This window comes from Salmo trutta, chromosome 19 (assembly GCF_901001165.1).
Source record: "Salmo trutta chromosome 19, fSalTru1.1, whole genome shotgun sequence".
NCBI classification, from domain to species: Eukaryota; Metazoa; Chordata; class Actinopteri; order Salmoniformes; family Salmonidae; genus Salmo; species Salmo trutta.
In genome coordinates this window covers 54,847,123-54,861,226 of record NC_042975.1, presented here as the reverse complement: position 1 = coordinate 54,861,226, position 14,104 = coordinate 54,847,123, and the positions used below count along the sequence as shown (strand labels likewise).

Genomic DNA, 14,104 nt, shown 5'->3' with positions numbered 1-14,104 from the left:
ACCTATCTGCTGCTTTTGATACTGTGAACCACCAGATCCTCCTCTCCACCCTCTCCGAGTTGGGCATCTCCGGCGCGGCCCACGCTTGGATTGCGTCCTACCTGACAGGTCGCTTCTACCAGGTGGCGTGGCGAGAATCTGTCTCCGCACCACGTGCTCTCACCATTGGTGTCCCGCAGGGCTCTGTTCTAGGCCCTCTTCTATTCTCGCTATACACCAAGTCACTTGGCTCTGTCATATCCTCACATGGTCTCTCCTATCATTGCTATGCAGACGACACTCAATTAATCTTCTCCTTTCCCCCTTCTGATAACCAGGTGGCGAATCGCATCTCTGCATGTCTGGCAGACATATCAGTGTGGATGACGGATCACCACCTCAAGCTGAACCTCGGCAAGACGGAGCTGCTTTTCCTCCCGGGGAAGGACTGCCCGTTCCATGATCTCGCCATCACGGTTGACAACTCCCTTGTGTCCTCCTCCCAGAGTGCTAAGAACCTTGGCGTGATCCTGGACAACACCCTGTCGTTCTCCACTAACATCAAGGCGGTGACCCGATCCTGTAGGTTCATGCTCTACAACATTCGCAGAGTACGACCCTGCCTCACACAGGAAGCGACGCAGGTCCTAATCCAGGCACTTGTCATCTCCCGTCTGGATTACTGCAACTCGCTGTTGGCTGGGCTCCCTGCCTGTGCCATTAAACCCCTACAACTCATCCAGAATGCCGCAGCCCGTCTGGTGTTCAACCTTCCCAAGTTCTCTCACGTCACCCCGCTCCCCCGCTCTCTCCACTGGCTTCCAGTTGAAGCTCGCATCCGCTACAAGACCATGGTGCTTGCCTACGGAGCCGTGAGGGGAACGGCACCTCCGTACCTTCAGGCTCTGATCAGTCCCTACACCCAAACGAGGGCACTGCGCTCATCCACCTCTGGCCTGCTGGCCCCCCTACCTCTGAGGAAGCACAGTTCCCGCTCAGCCCAGTCAAAACTGTTCGCTGCTCTGGCACCCCTATGGTGGAACAAGCTCCCTCACGACGCCAGGACAGCGGAGTCAATCACCACCTTCCGGAGACACCTGAAACCCCACCTCTTTAAGGAATACCTGGGATAGGATAAAGTAATCCTTCTAACTCCCCCCCTAAAAAGATTTAGATGCACTATTGTAAAGTGGTTGTTCCACTGGATATCATAAGGTGAATGCACCAATTTGTAAGTCGCTCTGGATAAGAGCGTCTGCTAAATTACTTAAATGTAAAATGTAAATGAGACCTTGGATCCTGGACTTCCTGATGGGCCACCCCCAGGTGGTAAGGGTAGGCAACATCACATTAGCCACGCTGATCTTCAACACTGGGGCCCCTCGGGGGTGCATGCTTAGTCCCCTCCTGTACTACATGTTCACCCATGACTGCATGGCCAACACGACTCCAACACCATCATTAACTTTGCTGACGACACAACAGTGGTAGGCCTGATCACCGACAATGATGAGAGCCTATATCGAGGAGGTCAGAGACCTGGCAGTGTGGTACCAGGACAACAACCTCTCCCTCAATGTGAGCAAGACAAAGGAGCTGATCGTGGCCGAACAGGCCCCCATTAACATCGATGGGGCTGTAGTGGAGTGGGTCAAGAGTTTCAAGTTCCTTTGTGTCCACATCACCAACAAACTATCACGTTCCAAACACACCAAGACAGTCGTGAAGAGGGCACAACAACACCTTTTCCCCCTCTGGAGACCGAAAAGATTTGGCATGGGTCCCCAGATCCTCAAAAAGTTCTACAGCTGCACCATCGAGAGCATCTTGACCAGTCGCATCACCGCCTGGTATGGCAACTGCTCGGCATCTGACTGTAAGGCACTACAAATGGTAGTGCGTATGGCCCAGTACATCACTGGAGCTAAGATTCCTGCCATCCAGGACCTATATACTAGGCGGTGTCAGAGGAAGGCCCAAAAAACTGTCAAAGACTCCCATCACCCAAGTCATAGACTGTTCTCTATGCTACTGCATGGCAAGCGTACCGGAGCGTCAAGTCTAGGACCAAAAGCCTCCTTAACAGCTTCCACCCCCAAGCCATAAGACTGCTGAACAATTAATCAAATGGCCACCCAGACTATTTACTTTGTTTTTACATTGCTGCTACTCGCTGTTTATTATCTATGCATAGTCACTTTACCCCTACCTACATGTGCCCCTACCTCAACTAACCAACTAACACACTGACTCGGTACTGGTATTCCCTGTATATAGCCTCGTTATTGTTTTTTTCTTGTGTTATATTTTTATATGTCTTCCCTGTGGCTCAGTTGGTAGAGCATGGTGTTTGCAACACCAGCATGGTGTGTGCAATGCCAGGGTTGTGGGTTCGATTCCCACGGGGGGCCAGTACAAAAAAACAAAACAAAAAAACAAAATTACATGTATGCATTCACTACTGTAAGTCGCTCTGGATAAGAGCGTCTGGTAAATGACTAAAATGTAAATGTAATATATATTTTTTTACTTTAGTTTGTTTTATAAATATTTTCTTAACTATTTCTTGAACTGCATTGTTGGTTAAGAGCTTGTAATTAAGCATTTCACAGTAAGGTCTACATTGTTGTATTTGGCTTGTAACAAATAACATTTGATGTAATTATTATCTGTATAATCACATATTGTTGCCCTATTGTGTGGTCTGAACGTAGTAAAAAGTGGATATTTTATTCTGTAAAATTAGAAATCGTACATCCTTCCGCTTGCACAACCAGCGTATTACAGCTGTGAGAATGTATTTAAGTATTTTGGAACACTAATCAACATGGCAATGCTTTTATTGATTGCACATAAAGGATTATACATGATAGAGTGCCTGCTTTGTTATCCAACTGAACTTGTGTCCTTTCTGTCATCCTGGGAACCCCGATCATTGCTGCTAACAGCTACGCTTTATATTTGCCATACAGTTTCATAAAACATATATTTCTTACAAATACATTTAAAAGCATGTTGGAATATATTGAACAAAACATTTCAAATACATTTTAAAATATATTTACCAAATATGTTGATAAATAAATAAAAATTCTGAGGCATTTAACATATATTGTGATCAATGTCCCCTCTAAGCTGAGTGAGTGCATGAGCGCGCAGTAGCCTGAGACTGCAGTGCAGAACCCAATATCAGCCCATGGAGAGAAGCACTCAATTTTCTAGAGTTTTCCCTGTTAGTTAACACTATCAGCGTTTCCCTTTACTGTGGCAATTGTGATCAAATCAACACAATATTACCCACTTTCAATGCAACATACCCGAAACAAAACGAACTACGTAAGATATTTTGTTGTAGGCAGAACACATTGGAGTAGGATTCTATTCCATTGAAGTACGATTTAACCAATCGGAGCTGCAGTAGGCCTATATGCAAATTAACCATTGCCATATACAGTATGGATCTGTGCCATTTACTTTGAACTGGACTGTGTTTACACTACAGAATGAGCGGTCATGAGTAGATGTGCTTGTTTTGAGATCAAAGTGAGGGCTGCATGAAGTCACATGTGTACATTTTGTTAATATCATTTTGCTAGTTATTAGCCCAGTTATAGATCATTTGTAGTCAGCAATAGGGCAGTGATTGCTTCCAAGAGCACAAAACGTGTACATTTCTAGACCTTTGAAAAGCAAGGAAAGTAAATAGCTTTGTTTTGTAATAAAGGGACAGTGTTGTATTTTGAGACAGGCTTGAATAAGCTAAGTAGCCAATAGGCAGAGGGTAGCATAATTTGTCTGATTCTCTGTAATAATTGTATGGGAATAATAATGCATTTTATTTAGTAAAGTGGTTTCTTGCATCAAACAACACAACATTTTCAGTCACCTCCTTGTCTGAAGGACAAGTGGATAAACAGGTTAATGTCAATCCTTACATGTTTTTTTTCAAAAGTCTCATGGAATGTAGGCCTACACTGAACACCATACATTGGCCACTGTAGGCTGAATGATAGAACAGCTATTTCCATGTTAAATGTTATGAGATGCATTTTGTCCTTTGTTTTTGATGGTAGGCCACTCTGGTAGGCCTACATTATGATCAAATAGCCACAGCCTACTTGGCCACTGTTAAAACGGTAACTTAAATTGTGTACAGCCTCAGGTTGCACAGAATTTTCACAACGTTCAAGTTTGCGCTCAGCAGACCTGAAATTTGCTCAGTGCCTACAGTTTTTGGAGGGAATATTGATTGTGATATACATTTTACTTACATTTATATATACACATTTTAAATACATTCCGTAATATATGTTGGAATGTATTTAAAAATACATTATTTGGCCAATTTTAAATATTTCACATGTATCCTAAAATGTGTCTCTAAAAATATATTTTAAAAGCATTTTTTTCCCCCATATGGGCTGCTATGCGTGTTTTTAAAGTTGTCTGAAAAACTTAACAAAAACCAAAGACAGACAGACAGACAGACAGACAGACAGACAGACAGACAGACAGACAGACAGACAGACGAGCGAAAGGGTGAGGAGTTGTAGGGTGAGAGGCTACCTTGAGGGGGAAGTAGAATGTCGTAGTCTGAGGGCGTCCTGTTGTGGAAGGGACAGAGGGTGGCACGAGCTGCCCCAGAGATCAACACCCCTGATTCAAAATGCCCACCTGAGAATCACAAGGACAGGTTAACGTGATCGGAATGGCAGGCTAGGCATCAACTGCTCATAAACCGATAGCACACTGCGGAAAAACTATTTTAGGCCGGTACCGCCTTTGTCTATGTTTATGATTTTACTCTGTGGTGGTATTGGCCAATGGACGGACACAAGAACACATTTGTGGATCGCACACACATGCACACACTCGTGGGGATGATGATGATGATAATGAAGATGACACTGAGCCCTAAGTATTAACAACAGTGTCAGCTTTGTTTTCTTTCACACAGAACACTTCCAGTAATAAGCAGAGCCAACTACTGGTAGATCAGGTCCAGAACTTGACATCACCACTTCAGCCTTACCATACTCAAAGGGCTTGTGCTTCTTTTCCCCTGCAGAGGACTCCGAGGAGCCATTCTCCAGATTTCTGATAAAAAAAGGCAAAAAATTGAGAGATATTACATTTGTCCATATATTTTGGGGTTTTTACCAACTCAAGACTGATTATACTGCACAGCACCCGCAACTTGCGCTTTGCTGAGTAATAGTTGAAATCCAGCTTGATTCAGGAATTCATTCTACCCTTTCATGCAACTCCTACAAGTTAGACCAAATCTACATTTGGCAGCTTTTTCACTTATTTATTGTATCTCTATTCCAGAATAAAAAGTTTGCGTCCCAAATGGCACACTATTCCCTATGGGCCCAGGTCAAAAGTAGTACATTATTTATGGAACAGGGTTCCATTTGGGATGCATCCTCTGTGCTGGTACCTGTTAGGGATCCGGACGGAGACGCAGACTGGGGAATGGGATAGGCACACCGGGTGGGATGAAGGGATCTGATCCTTGTCTTCAACACGCTCTGTTGTTCCTCTTGCTCTCCCAACGCCAGGTGTGGTGAAAGGATTGAGGTGTCTGGAAAACAAAGCAACCATTTTACATTTTAAGACCACCCAGGTTTCAACATTAAAATATAGATTTTTCCAAGCAAACTTCCATTGTGCTACAAATATAGTACCAGTCAAATGTTTGGACACACCTACTCATTTAAGGGTTTTTATTTTTATCTTTATTTGTACTATTTTCTACATTGTAGAATAATAGTGAAGACATCAAAACGATGAAATAACACATATGGAATCATGTAGTAACCAAAAAAGTGTTAAACAAATCAAAATATATTTTATATTTTAGGTAGCCACCCTTTGCCTTGATGACAGCTTTGCACACTCTTGGCATTCTCTCAACCAGCTTCATGAGGAATGCTTTTCCAACAGTCTTGAAGGAGTTCCCACATATGCTGAGCACTTGATGGATGCTTTTCCTTCACTCTGCGTTCCAACTCATCCCAAACCATCTCAATTGGGTTGAGGTCAGGTGATTGTGGAGGCCATCATCTGATGCAGCACTCCATCACTGTCCTTCTTGGTCAAATAGCCCTTACACAGCCTAGAGGTGTGTTGGGTCAATGTCCTGTTGAAAAACAAATGATAGTCCCACTAGGCGCAAACCAGATGGGATGACGTATTTCTGCAGAATGCTGTGGTTGCCATGCTGGTTAAGTGTGGCTTGAATTCTAAATAAGTCACTGACAGTGTCACCAGCAAAGCAACCCCACACCATCACACCTCCTCCTCCATGATTCACGACAGGAACCACACATGCAGAGATCCTCCGTTCACGTACTCTGCGTCTAACAAAGACACAGCGGTTGGAACCAAAAATCTCAAATTTGGACTCATCAGACCAAATACAGATTTCCACCAGTCTAATGTCCATTGCTCGTGTTCCTTGGCCCATGCAAGTCTCTTCTTCTTATTGGTGTCCTTTAGTAGTAGTTTCTTTGCAGCAATTCGACCATGAAGGCCTGATTCACGCAGTCTCCTCTGAACAGTTGATGTTGAGATGTGTCTGTTACTTGAACACTGTGAAGCATTTATTTGGGCTGCAATCTGAGGAGCATTAAACTAAAATAAACTTGTGCTCTGGAGCAGAGGTAACTCTGGGTCTTCTTTTCCTGTGGCAGTCCTCATGAGAGCCAGTTTCATCATAGCGCTTGATGGTTTTTGAGACTGCACTTGAAGAAACTTTCAAGGTTCTTGAAAAGTTCTGGATTGACTGAACTTCATGTCTTAAAGTAATGATGGGCTGTCGTTTCTCTTTGATTATTTGAGCTGTTCTTGCCATAATATGGACTTGGTCTTGTCAAAATAGGGCTATCTTCTGTATACCACCCATACCTTGTCACAACACAACTGATTGGCTCAAATGCATTAAGAAGGAAAGACATTCCACAAATTAACTTTTAACAAGGCACACCTGTTAATTGAAATGCATTCCAGGAGACCTACCTCATGAAGCTGGTTGAGAGAATGCCAAGAGTGTGCAAAGCTGTCATCAAGGCAAAGGGTGGCTACTTTGAAGAATCTCAAATATATACACATCCGTTCAAAAGTTTGGGGTCACTTAGAAATGTCCTTATTTTTTAAAGAAAAGCACATTTTTTGTCCATTAAAATAACAACAAATTTATCAGAAATACAGTGTAGGCATTGCTAATGTTGGAAATGACTATTGTAGCTGGAAATGGCAGATTTTTTATGGCAAATTTACATTGGCGTACAGATGCACATTATCAGCAACCATCACTCCTGTGTTCCAATGGCACGTTGTGTTAGCTAATCCAAGTTTATAATTTTAAAAGGCTAACTGATCATTAGAAAACCCTTTTGCAATTATGTTAGCACAGCTGAAAACTGTTGTTTTGATTAAAGAAGCAATAAAACTGTCCTTCTTTAGACTAGTTGAGTATCTGGAGCATCAGCGTTTGTGGGTTCGATTACAGGCTGAAAATGGCCAGAAACAAAGACCTTTCTTCTGAAACTCGTCAGTCTATTCTTGTTCTGAGAAATGATGGTTATTCCATGTGAGAAATTGCCAAGAAACTGAAGATCTCGTACAACGCTGTGTACTTCTCCTTTCATAGAACAGCGCAACCTGTCTCTAACCAGAATAGAAAGAGGAGTGGGAGGCCCCAGTGCACAACTGAGCAAGAGGACAAGTACATTAGATTGTCTAGTTTGAGAAACAGATGCCTCACAAGTCCTCAACCGGCAGCTTCATGAAATAGTACCCGCAAAACACCAGTCTCAACATCAACAGTGAAGAGGCGACTCTGGGATGCTGGCCTTCTAGGCAGAGTTCCCCTGTCCAGTGTCTGTTCTTTTGCCCATCTTAATATTTTATTTTTATTGGTCAGTCTGAGATATGGCCTTTTCTTTGCAACTCTGCCTAGAAGGCCAGCATCCCGGAGTCACCTCTTCACTGTTGACGTTGAGACTGGTGTTTTTCCAGGTACTAAACTTCACTACTTAAACCTGCTGTGACAGCTTTTATTGCTGCTTATTTGGGAAATGACCTCAACAGTTCCATGGCTGTGTGTGTGTGTGAGAGTGAGTGTTTTGTGTGCACAGATGTGGAGGGAGACAGAAGACTTCACCCTGTGGCCTCACTGTTCAGTGTCCAGCAGCTGCCATTATAGCTTCACTGCACTATTGCCCATAACATCCACTGTGCAACACAATAGAAAAATACCAAATCAAATGTCTTTGTCAGCTAAAAGGGAATTAGATATTCTGCAGCCAACATTCACAGAACCACACTCAATCATGACTGGACCCTTCAGCAACCATATTTCATTATTGGTACAAGGCTATGTGTATCAGCTGCAAAACACTAAGAGTGGAGGGGAAGAGGATGTAAGAGAAAAGGCCTGGGATTTGAGGCTTTCCACCCGATGTTGGAACATTGTTATGGAGTCTTGCCTTCCATTCAGCCACGAGCATTAGTGAGGTCGGGCCCTGATGTTTGGCAATTAGGCCTGGCTCGCAGTCAGCTTTCCAATTCGTCCCAAAGGTGTTCGATGGGGTTGAGGTCAGGGCTCTGCAGGCCAGTCAAGTTTATTTTATAGGTACTTTTTTACCCCCTTTTCTCCCCAATTCCAAACTGCTAGTTACAGTCTTGTCCCATCACTGCAACTCCCGCATGGACTCGGGAGAGACGAAGGTTGAGAGCCATCTGTCCTCCGAAACACGACCCTGCCAAGCCGCACTGATTCTTGACACACTGCTCGCTTAACCCCGACGCACGAATGTGTCGGAGGAAACACCGTACAACTGGCGAACGTGTCAGCATGCATGTGCAGGCCCGGACAGGAGTCGCTAGAGCGCGATGGGACAAGGCCATTGAGGCCGGCCAAACCCTCTCCTAACTCGGACGATGCTGGGTCAATTGTACGTCGCCTCAGGGATCTCACGTTCGCAGCCGGCTGCGACACAGCCCTAGATTAAACCTAGATCTGTAGTAACGTCTCAAGCACTGCAAGTGCCTTAGAACTTTGCGTCACACCGATCTCGACAAACCATTTCTGTTTGGACCTCGCTTTGTGCACAAGGGCATTGTCATGCTGAAACAGGAAAGGGTCTTCCCCAAACTGTTGCCACAAAGTTGGAAGCACAGAATCATCTAGAATGTTATTGTATGCTTTAGCTTTAACCTGTTTGGGCTAGGGGGCAGTATTGAGAATTTTTGAAAAAATATGTGCCCATTTTTAACCTGTTTGGGATAGGGCGCAGTATTGAGAATTTTGGAAAAACTATGTGCCCATTTTTAACTGCCTCCTACACCAACTCAGAAGCTAGAATATGCATATTATTGTTCAGGTTTGGATAGAAAACACTCTGAATTTTCTAAAACTGTTTGAATGGTGTCTGCGAGTATAACAGAACTCCTATGGCAGGCAAAAACCTGACAAGGTTTCATGCAGGAAGTACCCTGTCTGACAAGGAGTCGTGCGTCTTGCATCTGTTTATTGAAAAGTAAGGATCTTAGCTGTAACGTGACAATTCCCAGGGCTCCGATAGGCTCTCAGAACCCGGGAAATACCTGAAGGTTGACGAGGCAGCCTCAGGCTGAAACACATTATCGCCTTTGGTAAGTGGCGGATCAGAGGACCTTTGAATGAGGCGCGTGCACGATTCGCTCCTGAGGAGAAATTTAATTCGGCTGTTTAGGCTCAATGCATATTCCCGGTCGAAATATTATCGCTTTTCTACGAGATAAATGGCATAAAAATTGGTTTTAAACAGCGGTTGACATGCTTCGAAGTACGGTAATGGAATATTTAGAAATTTTTTGTCACGCCAATGCGCCATGCGCGAGACCGTGATGTAGCATTCTGATAGTGTCTAGAACTCACGAACAAAACGTCGCTGTTTGGATATAACGATGGATTATTTGGGACCAAACCAACATTTGTTATTGAAGTAGAAGTCCTGGCAGTGTATTCTGACGAAGAACAAGCAAGGTAAGAACATTTTTCTTATAGGAAATGTAATTTTGGTGGAGGCTGACCTGGGTGGGTGTCTAAATAGCTAGCCCTGTGATGCCGGGCTATGTACTTAGATTATCGCAAAATGTGCTTCATCCGAAAAGCTATTTTAAAATCGGACATATCGAGTGCATAGAGGAGTAATGTATCTATAATTCTTAAAATAATTGTTATGCTTTTTGTGAACGTTTATCGTGAGTAATTTAGCAAACTGTTAGTAAATTCCCCGGAAGTTTGCGGGGGTTATGCTTTTTCTGAACGTCACATGCTAATGTAAAAAGCTGTTTTTTGATATAAATATGAACTTGATTGAACAGACATGCATGTATTGTATAACACAATGTCCTAGGTGTGTCATCTGATGAAGATCATAAAAGGTTAGTGCTGCATTTAGCTGTGGTTTGGGTTTATGTGACATGCTAGCTTGAAAAATGGGTGTCTGATTATTTCTGGCTGGGCACTCTGCTGACATAATCTAATGTTTTGCTTTCGTTGTAAAGCCTTTTTGAAATCGGACAGTGGGGTTAGATTAACGAGATTCTTGTCTTTAAATAGCTGTAAAATAGTCATATGTTTGAGAAATTGAAGTAATAGTATTTCTAACGATTAAAAAAATCGCGCCACTGGATTTCAGTGGCTGTTACGTAGGTGGGACGAGTTCGTCCCACATGCGCCAGAGAGGTTAAGATTTCCCTTCACTGGAACTAAGGGGCCTAGCCTGACCATGAAAAACAGCCCCAGACCATTATTCCTCCTCCACCAAACTTTACAGTTGCCACTATGCATTGTAACGTTCTCCTTGCATCCGCCAAACCCAGATTTGTCCATCGGACTGCCAGATGGTGAAGTGTGATTCATCACTCCAGAGAACATTTCCACTGTGTCACGTCCTGACCAGTATAGGGGTTATTTGTTATTGTAGTTTGGTCAGGACGTGGCAGGGGGTGTTTGTTTTATGTGGTTCAGGGTGTGTTTTGAGTATGTGTTTAGGTAGAGGGGTATTTGATTTATTAGTCCGGGGTTTGTTAGTCAATGTTCTATGTTAGAACATAGAAATATACTATCTAGTCATTTGTAGTTCTATGTTTAGTTTATTGGGGTTGGACCTTCAATTGGAGGCAGCTGGTTATTGTTGCCTCTGATTGAGGGTCCTATAATTAGGAGTTTGTTTTTCATGGGATTTTGTGGGAGATTGTTCTTGTTTAGCTGTTTGCCTGACAAGACTGTCAAGTTCGTTTTTGTTTTGTATACGTTTATGTGTTTTCCTTCTTCACCAATAAAAAAAGAAGATGAGTGTACATTTTCCCGCTGCTTCTTGGTCTCTACCCTACGAGACCCGTGACACACCCTCGAGCTGACGCTTGGCATTGTGCATGATGATCTTAGGCTTGTGCCTGCTGGGCCATGGAAACCCATTTCATTAAGATTCCGACGAACAGTTCTTGTGCTGACGTTGTTTCCAAAGCAGTTTGGAACTTGGTAGTGAGTTTCTGCAACTGAGGACAGACAATTTTTTCCCCCCCCTTTCTGTGAGCTTTCCATTTCGCGTCTGAGCCGTTGTTGCTCCTAGACGTTTCCACTTCACTATAACAGCACTTACAGTTGACCGGGGCAGCGTTATCAGGGAAGAAATTTGATGAACTAACTTGTTGGAAATTTGGCATCCTATGACGGTGCCACGTTGAAAGTCAATGAGTTCTTCAGTAAGGCCACTAGAACAGACTGGAATTTGTTCAGGGATTCATCCGATGGCATTGAGGAGTTTACCACATCAATCATTGGCTTCATTAATAAGTGCATTGATGACATTGTCCCCACAGTGACCATGCATACCCCAAACAGAAGACATGGATTACAGGCAACATCAGCACAGAGCTAAAGGCTAGAGCTGCCGCTTTCAAGGAACGGGACACTAATCCGGACAATTATAAGACATCCTGATACGCCCTCCGACAAACCATCAAACAAGCAAAGTGTCAATACAGGTCCAAGATAGAATCCTACTACATCGGCTCTGATGCTCGTTGGATGTAGCAGGGCTTGCAAACTATCATGGATTACAAAGGGAAACCCAGCCGCAAGCTGTCCAGTGACATGAGGAAATTGAGCTCAGGTGCATCCTGTTTTCATTGATCATCCTTGAGATGTTTCTACAACTTGATTGGAGTCCACCTGTGGTGAATTCAATTGACTGGACATCATTTGGAAAGGTACACACCTGTCTATATAAGGTTCCACAGTTGACAGTGCATGTAAGAGCAAAAGCCAAGCCATGAGGTCGAAGGAATTGTCCGTAGAGCTCCGAGACAGGATTGTGTTGAGGCACAGATCTGGGGAAGGGTACCAGAAAATATCTGCAGCATTGAAGGTCCCCAAGAACACAGTGGCCTCCATCATTCTTAAATGGAAGAAGTTTGGAACCACCAAGACTCTTCCTAGAGCTGGCCGCCCGGCCAAACTGAGCAATCAGGGGAGAAGAGCCTTGTTTAGGGTGGTGACCAACAAGCCGATGGTCACTCTGACAGAGCTCCAGAGCTCCTCTGTGGAGATGGGAGAAACCTCCAGAAGGACAACCATCTCTGCAGCACTCCACCAATCAGGCCATTATGGTAGAGAAGCCAGACAGAAACCACTCCTCAGTAAAAGGCACGACAGCCCGCTTGGAGTTTGCCAAAAGGCACCTAAAGGACTCTCAGACCATGAGAAACAAGATTCTCTGGCCTGATGAAAGCAAGATTGAACTCTTTGGCCAGGATCGAGGGAAGATTAACAGAGCCAAGTACAGAGAGATCCTTGATGAAAACCTGCTCCAGAGCACTCAGGACCTCAGACTGGGGTGAAGGTTCACCTTCCAACAGGACAACAACCCTGAGCACACAGCCAAGAAAACGCAGAAGTGGCTTCGGGACAAGTCTCTGAATGTCCTTGAGTGGCCAAGCCAGAGCCCGGACTTGAATCCGATTGAACATCTCTGGAGACCTGATAATAGCTGTGCAGCGACGCTCCCCATGCAACCTGACAGAGCTAGAGAGGATCTGCAGAGAAGAATGGGAGAAACTCCCCAAATACAGGTGTGCCAAGCTTGTAGCGTCATACCCAAGAAGACTCGAGGCTGTAATCGCTGCCAAAGGTGCTTTAACAAAGTACTGAGTAAAGGGTCTGAATATTTATGTAAATGTGATATTTCCGGGTTTTATAAATTATTATAAATTAACTTATAAATTTGGCAAATAATTAAAAAAAACTGTTTTTGCTTTGTCATTATGTGGAACGGGCGTCGTATAGAGGGGACCAAGGCACAGCGTGTTGAGTGCTCATAATTATATTTAATGAAAACGAAACACTTTGACAAAGAAACAAAATGACAGCCAACAGTTCTGTCAGGTTACATACACGAAACAGAAAACAACTACCCACAAAAACCAATTGGGAAAAGGCTGCCTAAGTATGGCTCCCAATCAGAGACAATGATAGACAGCTGCCTCTGATTGGAAACCATTCCCAGGCTAAAACATAGAAACACAACACATAGAATGCCCACACCATATCACAACCTGACCTATCTAAACAGAGAAAAACGTCTCTCTTAGGTCAGGGTGTGACATTATGGGGTATTGTGTGTAGATTGATGAGGAAATAAATATTTAATTAACTGTAGAATAATGCTGTAACTAACAAAAGGCATATCTACCTCAATTATCTTGTACCCCTGTACATCGACTCGGTACTAGTACCCCCTCCCTGTATATAGCCAAGTTATTGTTACTCATTGTGCATTTATTCCTTGTGTTATAACTATTTGTTTCTCTCTCTGCATTGTTGGGAAGGTCCTGTAAGTAAGCATTTCATTGTTAGTCTACATCTGTTGTTTACAAAGCATGTGACATGTGAGTATTATTCCAACCTCATACTGTGAAAATATATATAAAACACATATTATACACCCATTCATAAAGCGTGCCCGCAAGATCAAGCTTGCCCTCAACATCACCAAAAATTAACAGACTATTGATTTTCTGAATTATGTGTACACACACAATTCAGAAAATCAATAGTCATGCAATC

General features: G+C 43.5%; 1 protein-coding gene across 4 annotated transcripts in view; it reads right to left on the bottom strand.

The window, feature by feature from the left end:
• cblb (Cbl proto-oncogene B, E3 ubiquitin protein ligase) overlaps window positions 1-14,104 on the bottom strand; it is a 224,416-nt gene that overhangs the window by 14,414 nt on the left and 195,898 nt on the right. For all 4 annotated transcript variants that reach the window (XM_029701775.1, XM_029701774.1, XM_029701773.1 and 1 more), the window contains 3 exons: window positions 5,423-5,566; window positions 5,012-5,076; window positions 4,546-4,653 (listed from right to left, as the gene is read on the bottom strand). In XM_029701775.1, the coding sequence (XP_029557635.1) occupies window positions 4,546-4,653; window positions 5,012-5,076; window positions 5,423-5,566 (317 nt within the window). The remainder of the gene's footprint in view (window positions 1-4,545; window positions 4,654-5,011; window positions 5,077-5,422; window positions 5,567-14,104) is intronic.